Here is an 18,565-nt window from a genome sequence, read left to right on the forward strand (position 1 = left end):
GAGCTGCTAAGTATTGAGAAGCAGGACTGCTTTAGAAAGCAGAGGAATCCGAGTTGTGGGTGGAGTACAGGGTGGAATGAGCAGAGAGCACCCAGACCCACCAGCTATTCTATTTTGGCCTAAGGAACAGGAGCACCCTGGGCAAGGCAACACCACCACCCACCCACCCCCCCAGCTCGTGCCCTGAGCCATGTCCTCTCTCTCACCTGCCTGTATCCCACCTGTGGGCCAGTGCTGCAAGAGTCTAGATTTGGGGTCTTTAAAACCATTAAAAAACAAAAAAATCTATTGCTGTTAAGTGGATTCTGACTCATACTGACCCTATAGGACAGAGTAGAACTGCCCCATAGGATTTCCGAGAAGCGCCTGGTGGATTCCAGCTGCCGACCTTTTGTTTAGCAGCCGAGCTCTTAACGACTAGCCACCTGGGTTCCAATTAAAACCATTAGGTGGAAATAAACCAAAGGAGAGCCACTGTCCCTTAAAAAAAAAAAAAAACCCTTATGGGGCCAAGGCCCTATATGTGGTTGGACATTGTCTCAATGACATTATGCTCTGCATCACTGTATTTTGAATTGCCATTGCAACTCAGGTCTCCCTTATTTAACCGGTTTGATTTGCACCCCAACCCTGATCGTTGGTTTCTGCCATACTTTGTACTTTTTCTGTTTAGATATGTATGCGCTTCCATGAAAAATACGGTTGGGACAATCAAGGTCATTTGTAAACCTGTAAAAGCTCTTTTAAGTAGAGTTTCATTATAAGGCTGCATACTAAAAACACTATCAATCTATTTTACACATAATGCTTTTATTTTCCACTGCGTTGCTTAATATGTTTTGTGTCCTCATTCCCCTGAAATATATTTGTGGCAGATAACATATGTTTTAAGAGGCATCTCCCTGTTCATCTTTCCCTCCATCTCAATTGCAAGTGACTTTCTGCCTCCCTCCTGGGAACTCCAGTGATCTCAGAGATCCACTTCAGCTTGGAAGGTTGAGGTGGATAAAGCTTTGGGTAACCTTTACTTAAACTATGAAGCAGAGCAGAGTATGTCCTTCTCAAGCTTGCTTCCTCAGTACCCAGGATTCCAGTACTTTATGCACACAGATGTGTCCCAGATTGCTTCTAACAGATGTATGATCAAACTTCCAAGGCCTCGGTTTACTTTCCCTCGTCTTCCTTTGTCACTGCTAATGCTTCAGGGCAGGAACTGCTAATCATGTTATCTTGCTTTAATCCCTTTTTATATTCCGAACCCCAGCTCTTTTTTTTTTCCTAATTTATCCCCAATAGGAGTGACTCAAAATTTGCATATACTGGAACTGAGATGCGAACAGTTGCTGAAAAGGTAAGTGTACTACAATTTGGTATAGTGGAAATTCACAATTGGGGAAGGCTTTCTATCCTCTAATGATGTCAGCCAACAGTTAATCTAGTTTGTGCAGCCCCATATTTGTGACAGGGCGGGGTGTTCTTTCTAGTAAAATCAGATTATGAATTTACTCACCAGGAAAAGAACCTAATTTTTTGTTCTTTGTAGCACATTACATCCAAAAAAAAACAAACAAACCCCTTGCTATCGAGGCGATTCCGACTCATAGCCACGCCACAGGACAGAGTAGAACTGCCCCATAGGGTTTCCAAGGCCATAAATCTTTTTTTTCTTATTGATTGTGCTTTAGGTGAAAGTTTACAAATCAAGTTGGTCTCTGATACAGTTATGCACACCTTGCTGTGTACTCCTAGCTGCTCTCCTCATAATGAGGCAGCACATTCCTCCTCTCCACCCTGTATTCCCCATGTCCATTCAGCCAGCTTCTGACCCCCTCTGCCCTCTCATCTCCACACCAGGGAGGAGATGCCAACATAGTGTCAAGTGTCCACGTGATCCAAGAAGCTCACTCCTCACCAGCATCCCTCTCCAACACCTTGTCCAGTCCAATCCATGTCTGAAGAGTCAGCTTCGGGAGTGGTTCCTGTCCTGGGCCAACAGAAGGTCTGGGGGCTGTGACTGCCGGGGTCCTTCTAGTCTCAGCCAGACCATTAAGTCTGGTCTTTTTACAAGAATTTGGGGTCTTCATCCCACTGCTCTCCTGCTCCCTCAGGGGTTCTCTGTTGTGTTCCCCATCAGGGCAGTCATCGGTTGTAGCTGGGCACCATCTAGTTCTTCTGGTCTCAGGATGATGTAGTCTCTGGTTCATGTGGCCCTTTCTGTCTCTTGGGCTCATAAGTACCTTGATCAAGGCCGTAATCTTTACAGAAGCAGACTGCCACATCTTTCTCCTGCAGAGCAGCTGGTGGGTTCCAACCACCACCTTCTGGTTAGCAGCTGAGCACTTTAACCACTGTTCCACCAGGGCTCCTTGTAGCACATTACTACTTGATAAATATGAATAATCAGTATCTGGCACCACTCTCAAGTCTTCCTTGTTGCTGTCATCTGCCTATTGTCTGGTCCTTCTCCCACTTTCCTTGAGACTTTGACATGTGGTTCACAACGTTGTTGTTTCTTTATTCTGAGTCCACACTCTTCTTACAGGCAGTCTGTCAATAACATAGTTGTCTACCTTGAGTTTTCTCCTGGTCTGCACCCCTACCCCATCTTTTCTGGCTTTAATTCCTTCCATGGACTAGCCCAGACTTTATGGTCTAGTATAATGCTTCTCAAACTAATCATCTTATTAAACAAAAACCCACTGCCATCAGGTCCATTCTGACTCATAGTGACCTCATAGTGTTTTCAAGGCTGTAAATCTTTATGGAAGCAGACTGCCACATCTTTCTCCCACAGAGCAGCTGGTAGTTTTGAGCCACCAACCTTTTGGTTATCAATCGAGTGCTTTAACCACTGCACCACCAGGGTTCATAGGACTAGTTTATTTCTCTTCCAGTCTGTTGAAAATTAATCCTTTTGGAAAATTCAATAAAGGTTAGTTACTTTCTCCCCTTCCTGACAAGCAGATGATACAGGTAATAAAAGCCATTGGGCAAAAATCCATTTACTTGTTACCCTTATATACAAACTTCTCAGTGTTAACCACTTTCCATATCAGGGAAAGGAGTCCTCTTCCTAGCCAAAGTGAAATCCTACTGCTTCCTCAGAGACCTTGCTTATAAAATATACCTCTTCTCTCCTAGGTCTTCAAACTTTTCCTGTTGCCTCTTTCCGCTTAGCGTACAAATGTGTTTAAATTACTCTCATGTTCAGAAAGAAAAACAACTTCTCAAACCTACATCTCTTATATCCTTCCCTTAATAGCCAGACTTCTTAAAAGAATGGACTACAATCATTATTTCATCACCTTCTCCAATCAATCCCGCTGAGGTTTGATTTCCTATTCTCCTTTTCCAGCCATATTTCATTGCTACCTCCAGTGGAGTATTTCTTGGTGCCTTTCTTACTTAAGTAGGAGATGGAATCCCCTAGAGATTTCTTTTAGTACAGATGTGCTGACAATGAATTTTCTTGGTTTTTGTGCATTGAAAAATGTCTTCATTTTGACTTCATTTTTCTAAGGATATATTCTTTGAATGTAGAATTCTTGGTTGGAAGATATTTTCTTTTAGCACTCTCAGATGTCATTCCATTCTCTTTGGACTTTTATTTGTCCGTTGAAAAGATTTGTTGCTCCTTGGAAGGTCATGTGTCTTTTTATCTTTTCTTTTAATTATTAGTTTTTGGCTTTGGCAGTTCAATTACGATGTGACTAGATATGGGTTTATTTGTATTTATCTTTCTTGGGATTTACCATACTTCTTGAATCTGAAAGTTAATGTCTTCCATCACTTTTGGAAAATTCTCCAACACTATTTGTTGTGGATTGAATTGTGTCCCCAATATATGTATGTTTCAACTTGGCTAGGCCATCATTCCCAGTATTGTGTGATTGTCCACCATTGTGTCATCTGTTGTGATTTTCCTATGTGTTGTAAATTATAACCTCTATGATGTTAATGAGGTGGAATAGCTGGCAGTTATGTTAATGAGGCAGGACTCAATCTGCATATCTTGAGTCAATCTCTTTTGAGATACAAAAAAGAGAAGTGAACAGAGAGACAGAGGGGCCTCCTACCACCCAGAATGAAGAACCAGGAGAGAGGCACGTCCTTTGGACCCAGGGTCCCTGTGCTGAGAAGCTCCCAGACCAGAGGAAGATTGATGACAAGGACCTTCCCCCCAGAGTCAACAGAGAAAGAAAGCCTTCCCCTGGAGCTGGCACCCTGAATTTGGACGTCTAGCCCCCCAGACTGAGAGAGTTACATTTCTCTTTGTTTAAAGCCATCCACTTCTGGTATTTCTGTTATAGTAAAAATAATATAGTAGCACTAGATAACTAAACACAGTATCCCTTCAAGTATTACATGTACACCAGGCTGGGTCACAGTTTTGGAAAGGCTTAGTCTACCTTTGATTTCTTTGACTCTCAGTACCAGCCCTCTACATGGATAAATTCTGAATTCTCTGCCTTTTGCCCTGTGCCTGGAATCACCAAATGCCCCCAGGGAAGAAGCACTGCATACTTCTTGCTCATCTCTCTCTGGTTCTCTCTCCAGATCCTGACCCTCGTTGCTTCAATAGTTCTCTGATGCCTTTCAACAGATATTTTTGCTAATTTATTCCATTTGTTTTTGGCAGGAACATTGCTCAAGCTCAAGCTACTGTATATGCCCTGAAGCAGAGGCTCCTCAACCTTATCTTTTTAAATTTATATTTTGTTGTAATATAAACATAAAAGACATTATTACTTTGAACTTAAAGTATTACATACTTTGTGCCTGCTAGATACTGTGCTGGTTGCTAGGGATAAAAACATAAATAAAATATGGTCCCTGTTCTTAAGGAGCTTATAGTCTATTAGGAGTGAAAAATATGAAAATACATAGAGCACAATATAATATATACTCTAACAGAAATGTGTGTGTATGTAATAAAAGAAATTGTATGGAGGGGAGAATGATTAATTCTTTCTCAGATCATCAGGGAATTTAAAGGATGAAAAAGAGCTCACCCAATAGGTAGTCAAATCTGTTTCTTTCCACCATCTCTGTCATCTACTTCGTCCAATACTTTCTCATTACTTCACATCCAGGCTATCTGAAATATTTTCCTTCCCTCCAGTTCATCTTGTAAATCATGGCTTGGCATTTGAGGCCCTACACATTCTTACCCAAACCATCTTTCTTAGCCTTACCATGTATGTTACTTGCTGCACGACCATATTGTTAGCACTTTGAAGTCAGAGACTCTGACTTGTACTCCTTTGTGTGACACAATGTCTTTTACGTAATTGTAAATCAAGTGTTCATTAATTAATCATTTATCAGATCCTTCCTTGATCTAAATACTAGCCTTTATATTTTTGTTCCTGAAATGTATATATTGAGGTTAGATGTCTTTTATTGAAACATTTTGTTACTAGAAAAATGTCAGTTTTCTAAAATGGAATCTTTAACCTGATAATGTAATAAAATGCAATTCTAATGGTAGAAGGGAGGTGTTATTGGTGAGAGATAGAAATAAACATTTCTGTGGATTTTCCTTTAGGTTGACACTGTGAAGATTATTCACATTCATTCTGTCATCATCTTGCGACGTTCCGATAAGAGGAAGGATCGAGTGGAAATTTCTCCAGAGCAGCTGTCTGCGGCTTCAACAGAGGCAGAGATATCCTTAGTGGTCAATGAGAAACTTTTACATGCTCCGGGGCTTCTGGGTCAGATTGGCCTGTTTACTGTCATCATTCTGTATTAGGCAGTTTCATGAATTTTCCTTCTGGTGACTGTTCCCCAGTTTTCTTATTTACCCCTTAGATCTGATTGCTTGGTTAATCAGAATTTCTCTCCATCTCTCCTTTTTGAATGGATTTTATTGGAAGAATTAGAAATTTCTAACATTCATGTTCCTAAACGCTGAAAGATCCCAGAATCAAATCTTATGACATTGAACTCTATTGAATCCCTTTCATCTTCCTCTTGTTATGGTGTATACCTTTTGCATTTTATATTTTATTAATTAATTTAACTCTTTTTTAAAAACTTTTGAAATAATTCTAGGTTCATAGGAAGTTGCAAAAATAGTGCAGAGGGGCTTCTTATATCCTTCCTCCAGCTTCCTCCTGAAGGTTACATCTTACATAACTATAGTATGATATGAAAACCAGAAAATTGACATTGATATAGTATAAGTGTAGTTCTGTGCTATTTTGTGTGTACATTTGTGTATCCCCTGCAGCAGCCAAGACACAACTTTCCCATCACTAACAGATCTCCCCTTCCTGCTATCCTTTTATAGGCACACCATCCCCTTACCACTACACCCTCCCCCGCTCACGGCCATTCGCCATTTATCTGTCAACCACTAATCTGTTCTGTGTCTCCTGCTTCTTTGAAGGCCTGGTTATTTTAGACTGGATGTCAGACATGGTGAATTTTACCTTGGGTACCTGATATTTTTGTCTTTTTCCAGGATGCTCTTAAGAGTTTTGGAAACAGTATGTTCCTTTTGAGCCTTGCTTTTAAGATTTGCTCAGTGGGACCCGAGCGGCTTTCAGGGTAGCATGAATGTTTCCTCACTGCTGAGTACTCTACCCCATGGCTCCTGGATCCTGAGGTTTTCCGTTCCAGTGGAAAGGGACAGGTGCTATTCCTGGTCCTGCTTGGCCCTGCTGGGCGTGGTTACCGCCGTTAACCCTTTCCAGGGGTCCTTCCCATGGACTCTCGGAGTCTCTTCAGTCATATGCTGATCAGGACTCTGCTACATACTCCAGGTGACCCTCTGCTCATCTCCAGGCTTCATTCCCTCTGCAGCTATCTCCTCTCTGGTACCTGTTTAAAAAAAAAAAACACAAACCCCTTGCTGTCAAGTTAATTCTGACTCATAGCAACCCTATAAGACAGGGTAGAACTGCCCCATACGCTTTCCAAGGAGTGACTGTTGGATTTGAACTGCCAACCTCTGGTTTTCACGTGCCCTGCAAGTCCTAGCCACCTACACTCTCAGTTCTGTCTCCTCAACTAGGGAGCCCAGCTTCATTTCTTCTCCCTATTCCATGGCCTGGGCCTAGATAGAGTTTGTCAACAGTTGTAACTTCAGTGCTTTTCAGATACCGGATGAATAAAGGTCCCCATTTTAATCTCTCCATTTGTCTAGATATATCCTCAAAAGAATATTTTCCTCTCTGTTGTAGATTTAGATAAGCTTTTCACATAGCACAGTGATAAGTATTTGAGTGATCAAACATTAGCTAAATTGGATTAACGGGATATAATTAAATATATACAGTAATAGAAACCATATGCATTTTATTTAAAAAAAAACTTTGACTTTAAATGGGTAATCTGAGAAATCTGAGCATCAACTTTATTTCATTCTTTTGTTGGCATTAAATCATAATAGGTTTGTGTTAAACCTCAAGATGCTTTCTGAGCCTTTATAAAGCATCACAAATTTTGTTCTCTCATTTGGAAAATACCTTGACAGACACACAGATTGGCTGAACTAACAGGTCGCCCCATGAGAGTTGTGGGCTGGTATCATTCCCATCCTCATATAACTGTTTGGCCTTCCCATGTTGGTAAGTATTAGGTGATTGCAGTGTTAATTTTTCTTATGAATATTATTTTTGCTTTTCTATTACGTAGCTATGTCTTAGTTATGTAGTCCTGCTATAACAGAAGTACCACAAGTGGATGGCTTTAACAAACAGAAATTCATTCTCTCACAGTCTAGTAAGCTAGTAGCCCAAATTCAGGACACCAGCTCTAGGGGAAGGCTTTCTGTCTCTGTCATCCTCGTCAATCAATCTTCCCTGGTCTAGGAGCTTCTCAGCACAGGGACCCCAGGTCCAAAGGATGTACTCCGCTCCTGGCACTTGTTTCTTGGTGGTATGAGGTCCTTCTCGCTCTGCTTGCTTCTCCTTTTATCTCTTGTCAGAGAAAAGGTCCTCACACGTCTGTCAGTTTCTCATGCTGTGGTGGCTTGCGTGTTGCTGTGATGCTGGAAGCTATGCCACCAGTATTTCAAATACCAGCAGGGTCACCCATAATTGGTAGGTTTCAGTGAAGCAGCCATACTAAGACAGACAAGGAAGAAGGACCTGGCAGTCTACTTCTGAAAATATTGGCCAGTGAAAACCTTATGAATAGCAGTGGAACATTGTCTGGTATAGTGCCAGAAGATGAGCCCCTCAGGTTAGGCATTTAAAAGATGACTGGGGAAGAGCTGCCGCCTCAAAGTAGAGTCGACCTTACTGACATGGATGGAATAAAGCCTTCTGGACCTTCATTTGCTGAGGTGGCACAATTCAAACTGAGAAAAGACAGCTGCACACATCCATTAATAATCAGAACATGGACCATATGAAGTATGAACCTAGAAAAATTGGAAGTCATCAGAAATGAAATAGAATGCATAAAGATCAATATCCTAGGTATTAGTAAACTGAAATTAATTGTTATTGGCCATTTTGAATCGGACAATCATATTTTCTGCTGTGCTGGAAATGACAGTTTAAAGAGGAATGGCATCACAGTCATCGACAAAGAGAACATTTCAAGATCTGTCCTGAAGGAAAACCAGTTAAAATATGACTATTATTCAAATTTACGGACTGTTATGGATTGAATTATGTCCCCTAAAAATGTGTATGTCAATTTGGCTAGTCCATGCTTCCAAGTATTGTGAGAAAATCTACCATTTTGTCATCCCATGTGATTTTCCTGTGTGTTATAAATCCTACCTCTATGACGTTAATGAGGTAGGACTCAATCTACAAGATTAGGTTGTGTCTTAAGTCAGTCTGTTTCAAGATAGAAAAAATGTGAGCAGAAATATTTGGAGACCTCATATCACCAAGAAACAAGAGCTAGGAGAACAGCATGTCCTTTGGATCTGGGGTCTCTGCGCTGAGAAGCTCCTAGTTCAGGGGAAGATTGATGATAAGGACTTTCCTCCAGAGCTGACAGAGAGAGAAAGCCTTCCCTTGGAGCTGATGGTCTGAATTTAGACTTCTAGCCTACTAGACCATGAGAGAATAAACTTCTTTGTGTTGAAACCATCCACTTCTGATATTTCTGTTATAGTGGCACTAGATAACTGACATGCACCAACTACTGACGCCAATGATGAGAAAATTGAAGATTTTTAACCACCTCTGCAGTCTGAAATTGATCAAACATGCAATCAAGGTGCATTGATAATTACTGGTGATTGGGATGCGAAAATTGGAAACGAAGAACGATCAGTAGTTAGAAAATATGGCCTTGGTGATTGAAACGATGCAGGAGATCACATGATAGAATTTTGCAAGACCAACAGCTTCTTCATAGCAAATACCGTTTTTCACGAATATAAACAGACGAAATGGACACGAAAAGAGAGAGTGGAGGGAGGGAGCAGGCTGTCTCATTAGGGGGAGAGCAATTGGGAGTATGTAGCAAGGTGTATATAAGTTTTTATGTGAGAGCCTGACTTGATTTGTAAACTTTCACTTAAAGCACAATAGAAATTTAAAAATATGTATATAAACAGAGACTATACATGTGGACCTGGACAGATGGAATACACAGGAATCAAATCAACTACATCTGTGGAAAGAGATGATGGAAAAACTCAATAGCATCAGGCTGAACTATGGAACAGACCAGCAATTGCTTATATGCAAGTTCAAGCTGAAACTGAAGAGAATTAGAGCAAGTCCATGAGAGCCAAAATATGACCTTGAGTATATCCCACATGAATTTAGAGACCACCTCAAGAATAGATTTGATGCATTGAACACTAGTGACTAAACTGCATCCTAGGGTTTGGCATTTTGGAGGTGGTGGTGGTTTTCAAAATCTCAGGGAATAAACGCTTCACTGATGAAGGCAGGAGACCACTTGCTTGAAACTACAATTCACAAATACAGACTAATCTCTGAGAAAAGAGGCTACTGGTGGAAATAGAAGCCAAGAGCGAGACGCTCACAACACTGGTGTCAGGAATAGCTGAAAAGCTATGTCTTCATATTAAACATATGGGCACACGCCTTTGTTTTTGCAGTGTGATTAATCCCTGTTTTTTTTTAAAAAACTTTTGTCGTAATATACAAATCCTTCTCCCTTTTTTTCTAAATTTTGTCTTTTGGAAACTTCTCCAGCTTTTTCTATTTTAAGATGCAGCATAAATAAATTAAGTACATATATCATCGTTGGTGTGTGCCATCAAGTCAATTCCAACGCATAGCAACCCTATGTGACAGAGTAGAACTGCCCCATAGGGTTTCCTAGGCTGTTATCTTTACAGGAGCAGATTGCCAGGTCTTTTCTCCTGAGAAGCAGGTGGTGGGTTTGGACTTCCAACCTTCCAGTTAACAGCCAAGCATTTAACCATTGCATCATCAGGGTTCCTTCAAATACATATATAGAAAATATTTTCTATATTCTAGCCAGAGTCATCAGTACAGGCAACATATCAATTATTGAACTAAACCACTGCCTTCATGGAGCTTACATTTTAGTGAGGGTAGACAGAACCAGCTAAATAATATGTCATTTATTATTAGTAAAGATTCATTAAGAGCCTACTACTTTGAAGTAGAGCAAGACATAATAAGCCTAATAAATGAGTGATTGTGTAATATGTTAGAAGTTCCTTAAACTAGTAAAATGTTTGTACTTTGACAACCATATTGTCCTTAGGATATATCCCTGTTCTTCATGTAGAATCTTAATCCAGAGAGATACGGTTTACTGACAGAAGATTTTTATTTTTGTTTATTTGCAGATGTTCGTACACAAGCCATGTACCAGATGATGGATCAAGGCTTTGTAGGACTGATTTTTTCCTGTTTCATAGAAGATAAAAACACAAAGGTATTTGTGTGTGTGTGTGTGTGTGTGCGTGTGTTTATACACACACAGAATAGGAAAAAAAATTCTTCGCAATTTTGATAGGGTAGCCAGGTAAGGTTTCTATGAAAAGGGAACATTTGAGTCAGGATCTGAAGAAGGTGAGGGAGTGCATCTTGTGGTTTTCTTGGGGAGGAGCTTTCCAGGCAGAGGAAATAGCCAGTGCAAAGACCCTAAGGAACATTGAGGAAGTCGGTGTGGCTGCAGCCAAGAGAGGAAAAGGGAGAGAAATTGCAGGGTATCTTCACCAGTCCCAGTTGTATCCTGTTATCCCAGTGGCCTGTTCAGTTAGCACTTCCTTTCATTCTCAGAAGTGTCCCAATTTAGATGGTAAGTCATTTGGCTTTCTTGCAGGAGGATCCCTCTGACTGCTGTGTTGACAATAGACTGGAGTAGGGGGTAGGGGAGAAATCAGTGGTAGCAGTTCAGAGTGCTTCTGTTTGAATTTTATGTTCACATCAAGAGGTTTCAATATGTATCAGTTCAAACAAAAAGAATGAGTGTTTAACATTGTAGGTATGAATTTTGCCAAGAATATCAAGAATGGCCTATCATTTAGTAAGTTCATTATATTCTCAGAATCTGTGTTAATAATGAACGCTCTTTTTCGAAAATATATCAAAGTTCAGTGTTTGAACTTTTTACTTTATTTTTAAATGCTTTTGTCTTTGTCATCATAAATTTATTTCCATTGTGAATAGTTGTTGAAAAAGTTTGTAAACTGCCAGCCTAGCAGTTCTGAATTTCTTCCTTCTCATGCTCATCAGCTGTTGTCTCATGATCAGATGTCTGGCTGAATATACGATCTTTCTTACAGAAATTGATTTGCGGCTTTGGGTTTTTGGTTAGAGTCTACTAAATTGCTAGTGCCTTCTCAATATTAATCCTCCTTTGTGTGACATTCGTTTCAATTTTTTTTTCTTGTTAGACTGGCCGAGTGCTGTACACTTGCTTCCAATCCATACAGGCCCAAAAGAGCTCAGAGTAAGTATGACAGAGAAGTATGTATGGATTGGTGGGCTAATCTCTAGTATAGGGGACTGACTGGTTTTTGTTTCATTTTATTTCTGTCACTGGTGATAAGACCTAAGAGCTATGTAGTCTCCCTCTATGTAGTAACATCTCTGTGAGGAATGAGAATCTGTTTAGCAGCTGGGACACTGGGGATCTATGAAGCTAGGGTAAAATAAAAAAAATTTTTTTTTAAATATATAAAATATATAAGCAGTCTCTTAATTGTAATTACCATCACCACAGTTCTATCCCACATTTCCTGTTCTCCTTTTCCTTTCTCTGAGCAAGCAGATTTGTATAGATTCTTGTCTTTGTTGTGCTGTAGACTAGATTTCAGAATTAAAGTAGCTCATTTAATGTTTATATAGATCCGTTTCCTCATTTTAATTCAAGTTAACCTAAATTAACAAATCTTTATTGAGTGCCTACTAGGTATATGCCAAGTACCATGGTAGACACTGAGGATGCAGAGATAAAAACCAAATTCATTGTCTAATTGGGAGACAGAAGCAAAGACTGTCTTAAATTTTCTTCCTAATACTTATCAATTTATTATTATAGCATTGTCTGAAATAGCAAAAATTTGAAAAAAAAATTTAGGTGTCTGTCAGTACAGAGCTGATTAAATGAATTGTGATGCATCCATATTATAGCAAAATATTATACAGCCATAAAAATAACCTGTGAGGAGGCTCTGTAATAATACAGAAATATCTCCAACATACACTGTTAAAGCAGAAAGACATGGTAGGAGAACAGTGTGTATAGTACGTTACCTTTTGTGTAAAAAGACGTAGAAGAGAAATATATACATGCACACACTCACATGTTTGCTTTTAAATGCACTGAATAATTGAAAGGAAACATATCGGTCACCTCTGCAGAGAAGAACTGGGTATGGGGGAGCAAAGGGTAGGGAGAGTTTTCATTGTATCTTTTTTTATAGCTTTGAAATGTGGAACCGTATGAAAGTGTTACCTAGTTAAAAAATATTAATTTTCAACATTATAATCAAAGCAATAGGTACAGATATATAAAGATATCAAATGGTTCAGAAGAGCTTACAATGAATAGTCTCACTCTTCAGAAGGAAACACTTCTAATTTTGCTTTTAGTTCTTCTGGTGTTTACTGTGATATCTCTCTATAGTATACTGATGATACTATTTCTTAATTTACCAATTTTAGATGTTATCTATTGTTCTCATTATTATTATGTTATTTTGCTCTCACAAATTAGAATTTAGTTCACTTAACTACCCCATCTCCATTTTTCCCAATATAGTTATATTACTATTTTTTCGTTCTTCTCTTGGTTATTTTCTAGCCTTAAGTAATGTTTACCCCTTTATTTATCCTATCAACGATAGAAAATAGACAATATCTTTTGAGTCCCTATTGTTATTTATATTTTGCCATAAACCTTTATATTTTCACAGTTGCAGATATCTATATATTCTGTGCTGTAGCCATAATTGTGTTCTCTGTGCTTTGTCTATTTGTGAATTCTAAGGAAATTAAGTGTTTATATTATTATTGTTGTTGTTAGGTGCCATAGAGTCAATTTCGATTCATAGCAAGCCCATGCAACAGAGTAGAACTGCCCATATGGTTTTCTAGCCTGTAATCTTTACGGGAGCAGACCGACAGGTCTTTCTCCCACAGAGCTGCTGGGTGGGTTTGAACTGCTGACTGTTCAGTTGGTAGCTGAGTTCTTAACCGTAGCGCTACCAGGGCTCCTTGTTAAATAATGTAAAGTAAAAAAAAAAAAAAGTGCTATAATTCCCTTTCTTTTATAGATTTTTGCTTTCTCATGGGGCTTCAAATTTTTTTTCCCTTTAATTTATGTGCCTTTTTCACTTCCCAAAGTTCCAAATTCTTAGGAGTAATATAAAAATCTTTGGAATTCCTGTTTTTCCTCAGGCTGCTCACTGGAGCCCTCTACCCTCCTACCCTAATCTGGTCTATTCTCTAGGCCTGCTGTACAGTTGATATCCTGGGACTTTCCTTTATTTTTTTCCTGGGTTAAATCCATTGAATCATCTTTCATTTTGCTGGAAAAAACCTTCAAGTAACTTCCTAAGAAATGTGTGCATTTGAGCTAAATTTTCTAAGCCCACATTTATCTGAAAATGTTTCTATTAGTAATTAATAACCTTTCTGGATAAAGAGTTCCAAATAGACTTTTTTCCCTCCTCAGAACTTTGAAGGCATTGTTTCATTGTTTTTAAACATCCAGTATTACTGATGAAGACTTTCGTGACTCTGATTCTCGTTCTTTTGTAGATGACCTTTTTTGCTCTCAGAAAGGCTTTAGGAGCTTCTTTTTATCCTTTATGTTGTGAATTTTACCATGCTATATACAGGGTATGGCTATTTTCTCATTCATACTGCTGGACACTTTCAGTCTCATGACAATTGTCCTTCAGCTCTGGGAAGTTTCTCCTATTGTTTTCTTTTGTATTCCCAGATAAAACAATCCACAATCTACCTGGTTCCTGCGGAAAGACAGTCTTATTTGTAACTCAGTCCAATTCCTTAATTTGAAGTCTCTTTAAGTTTAGATCAGTCTTTGAGGGATAACTTCTCATTCATTCATCTACTTCTCTTACTCCCATGTTCATCTCTAAGACATCATCTGAAGTATTGGGGAAATGCTGAAGTATAGCTGTTCCCACTCTACTTCCTGAGCTGTTCTGTTATCATCCATTTCTGATGTATGCAGGTGATGAAGTGAGAATTCTCTCTTGGTTAGGTCAGGATCCTATAGCGTCTCCCTACTAACTGAGCTTTACCTTGGCTCTCTCTGGAGCTACAGACTTGAATGAGTGACTCTCTTCCACATCTCCCATTCACCTTCTGAACCAGGTCATCTTGCTGTTGCTATAGTGGGTTTCATGGCAAGATTGCTGGTCCTCAACTGACGGTCACCTCACATAAGAATGAAAGGTGTCTTGGAAGTGTAAACTGGACCTTCTTGTGGCCTGTCCATGCTATTTTACTATTTCGTGTATGCTACGTGGTTTCCTCTCAGAGTTCCATATGGGAATCAAGGCAGGGGTCCTTCTACTCGGTGTTCTCCTTAACTCACCCAGTGTACTCCTCTTATGGACTTGATGCCCCAGCATAAGGAACTACCTGACTGGCTTCCACTACTGTAGCTCTTTCTCTCCTTCTCCCTGTAATTTAGCAGGACAAATGGTTCACATACTTTTCTCTATTCTTGGATAATTCCTCCCCGTTTTCCTTTTTTCTCTTTCTGTAATTCCTAGTAGTCAGATATTAAAGCCCTAGATTAACCTTAGTGACTCTTTTTACTCATATTTTCCATCTCTTTTTTTGTTCTAATTTCTCAGATATTTCATTGATTTCATCTTCTAACCCTTTTATAATATTTTTTACTTTGATAGTTTTATATTTTTCCTTTCCAAGAATTTTTCCCTTATTTGTTGGCTATGCCCATTTCACAACATTCTGTTGTTTTATCAGTATTGATATATTTTAAGTTTTATTCTATTTTTTTCAGTTGTTCTGTGGTAATTTTTTTTTAAACTTTCTTGCCCACCCATTTTTAAGAATGAGGCAGCAAAAAGCTGAATGGTAGCTCGTTATTTCTGGCCTTGGTTTGTCACCAGAAGGCTTCACTTTGGGGAACCAGCCATTTTGCTTGGGAATCACTAAATGCTAGAGTTCAGGTGTTTTGCTCTGGGACAGCAATCTTAACAACAGCTGCCATATTTCCTCCCAGTTTATTAATTAGGAGAAAAACTTCTTTATGTTGTTAGTGTAGATGCAGGCCCAATCATGGAAGAACACAAAATAGAGGAGTAACTATATGCCCAAGTTTCTGCCAGGAAAATGAAAGGGATGGCCTCTGGGAAATCACAGAAACGGGGGAGCTTCAGAAAGCAACTTTGTAGTTTAGGAATTCCTGGGCTTATCCATGAGCCATGTATGCATGAATCTGATCCTAATAACATACCCAAGAAAACCACATAGATCCCATTCTTACCACTGGCTGGCACACATGCAGGAAAGATCCAAAGGCTCTGACCTGAAAGGATATAGAAAACCACAGCCTTTAGAAGGCTTTGGAAATTACAACCTGAACCTGGCTAAGTGAATTGCCTGCTAAAACAAAAATAACATTCTCCAAGTTGCAGTGCCTCTTAACATAATGTTCAAAACACCCAGGATACAATCCAGATTTACTCAGCATATTAAAAACCATGAAAATTTCAACTTATGTGGAAAAATATAATCAACAGATGCCAACACCGAGATGATACAAATGTAGGAATTATCTGATGAAGATTTTAAAGTAGCTATTAAAAAAAATTTTTTTTTACACTGGTTTATTTTTTATTACAATAATAAAAAAAAACCCACTGCCGTCGAGTTCATTCCGACTCTTAGCTACCCTAATGGGACAGAGAACTTCCCCATAGAGTTTCCAAGGGGCGCCTGGCAGATTCAAACTGCCCACCTCTTGGTTAGCAGCCATAGCACTTAACCACTACGCCACAGTTCAGATCCGCCAGGCACTCCTTGGAAACTCTATGGGGCAGTTCTGCTCTGTCTTATAGGGTCGCTATGAGTTAGAATCGACTCGACGGCACTGGGTTTTTTTTTTATTACAATATTGTGCAATACAGCAATTGCAAACACTCTTACAACTAATGTTTCAATAGAAAGTCTCAGCAAATAAAGACATAAAGAATAAGCAAGTGCAATTTTTAGAACTGGAAAATACAGGAACCAAAATACAAAATTCACTGGATGGCAGAACGGAGATGATAACAAGTACATTTTGATGACAGATGAATAGAAACTATCCAATCAGAAGAAAAGAGAGAAAAAGAAAGATTGACCAAAAAGTGAACACAGGGAATGATATCAGCAAAAGTGGTGGATCAGGGAACTCCAAAATCCTATCCCTCCACAAAAGCAGTGAACAAACTGGCAAAAACTTTCTAAATCATGTTGATCGAACCACAAGAAACTAAAAATAAGTTTATAGCAACCAAGCAAGTACTTAATCAAGGGGAAAAAATCTAATCTCAGTACATTTGAAAATCTCTATCAAACCTGTAGCTGACCATTAAGCTAACAGAATGGACTTCGGTACCCACACATGACAAAGAATACAGATTTTATAAAATTAGTTCAGGAGAGCCACTAAACACATAAACAAAAAGGACTACAAAAAAGCAAAAACTCTAAGGCATACACCAATGTTCATTGCAGCACTATTCACGATAGCCAAAAGGTGGAAACAAATGCCCATCAATAGATCTATATGGGATCAAATTGACAACAGCAAGTCAAAAAGGTTAGGTAGGACCCTCAGGGGTGGTGAGTTTATGTTAACAAGGGAGGAGCAGCTCAGAAAAGGTGGGTGAGAATGCACAACTGAAAGTAATCAATGTCACTGAATTGTACACGTAAAAACTGTTGAATTGGTGTATGTTCTGCTGTGTATATTAACAACAACAAAATAAAAAATTACAAGAGGAGCAACAAGAAACCCTGGAAAGGGGAAAGACTCTGGTTTCCAGAGTTGCCACTTTATAATATCCCAAATGCCCAGTTTTCAACAAAAAATCACAAGGCATTAAAAAAAAAAAGGTATGACCCATACACAAGAAAAAAAAGAAATTAATAGTGAGAAGACCAATACATTGGATTTATTAAACAAATACTTTAAATCTACTATTTTAAATATCCTCAAAAAGCTAAAGGAAATCATGAACAAAGAACTAGAAGAAACCAGAACAGTGTCCACCAAATAGGGAATACCATTAAAGATACAGAAATTATAAAAAGAAACCAAGTAGAAATACTGGAGTTGAAAAGTACAGTAATGAAAATGAAAATTTTACTAGAGAAGTTCAACAGCAGGTTTCAGCAGGTAGAAGAAAGAATTAGCGAACTTGAAAATGGGTCAATTGATATTATCCAGTCTGAAGAATAGGAAAAAAGAATGAAGAAAAATGAACAAAGCCTAAGAAACATGTGGGACACCATTCTAGAGGGGAAAGAGAGAGAGAAAGGAACATAATATTTTGACAAAGTAATGGCTGAAAACTAACCAAATTTGTTGGGAAACGTGAATATACACATCCAAGAAGTTTAATAAACCCACAGCAGAATAAACTCAAAGAGATCCACACTGAGACACGTTATAATCAAACCGCCAAAAGCTAAATACAGAGTCTTGAAGGCAGGAAGGCAGAAGGCATTCATCACATACAAGGAATCCTCAATAAGATTAACAGTCTATTTCTCATCAGAAACCACGGAGGCCAAAGGCATTTGAAAGCAAAACATAACACTGTTTAATATGGTTTTCAGTATATATAGATGTAAAAAAAAAAAAAAAAAGATGGCGCAGGGTTAAGTGCTCGGCTGCTAACCAAAAGGTTGGCGGATCGAACATATTCAGCAACTCTGTGGGAGAAAAAAGACCTGGTGATCTGCTGCTTCCGTAAAGATTACGCCCTAGAAAACCCTATGGGGCAGTTTTACTCTGTCATGTTGGGTGGCTAGGACTCGGAATCCACAGCACACAACAATAGCATAAAAGAGAGTAGTGTAATGGAACCTATAAACTGGTAAGGTTTCTACAATCCATTGAAGTGGTAATATATATTGACTGA

General features: G+C 38.9%; 1 protein-coding gene across 3 annotated transcripts in view; it reads left to right on the forward strand.

Moving 5' to 3' along the window:
• BRCC3 (BRCA1/BRCA2-containing complex subunit 3) overlaps positions 1-18,565 on the forward strand; it is a 66,777-nt gene that overhangs the window by 2,253 nt on the left and 45,959 nt on the right. For 2 of the 3 annotated variants that reach the window (XM_003421746.4, XM_003421747.4), the window contains exons 3-7: positions 1,297-1,351; positions 5,549-5,668; positions 7,490-7,577; positions 10,769-10,857; positions 11,822-11,877. In XM_003421746.4, coding sequence (XP_003421794.1) covers positions 1,297-1,351; positions 5,549-5,668; positions 7,490-7,577; positions 10,769-10,857; positions 11,822-11,877 — 408 coding nt within the window. Of the gene's footprint in view, positions 1-1,296; positions 1,352-1,854; positions 2,000-5,548; positions 5,669-7,489; positions 7,578-10,768; positions 10,858-11,821; positions 11,878-18,565 lie in introns of those variants that run through there. The other variant, XM_064277827.1, reaches the window with a different exon arrangement.

The sequence above is a fragment of the Loxodonta africana genome, chromosome X, assembly GCF_030014295.1.
Source record: "Loxodonta africana isolate mLoxAfr1 chromosome X, mLoxAfr1.hap2, whole genome shotgun sequence".
In the NCBI taxonomy this organism is placed as follows: Eukaryota; Metazoa; Chordata; class Mammalia; order Proboscidea; family Elephantidae; genus Loxodonta; species Loxodonta africana.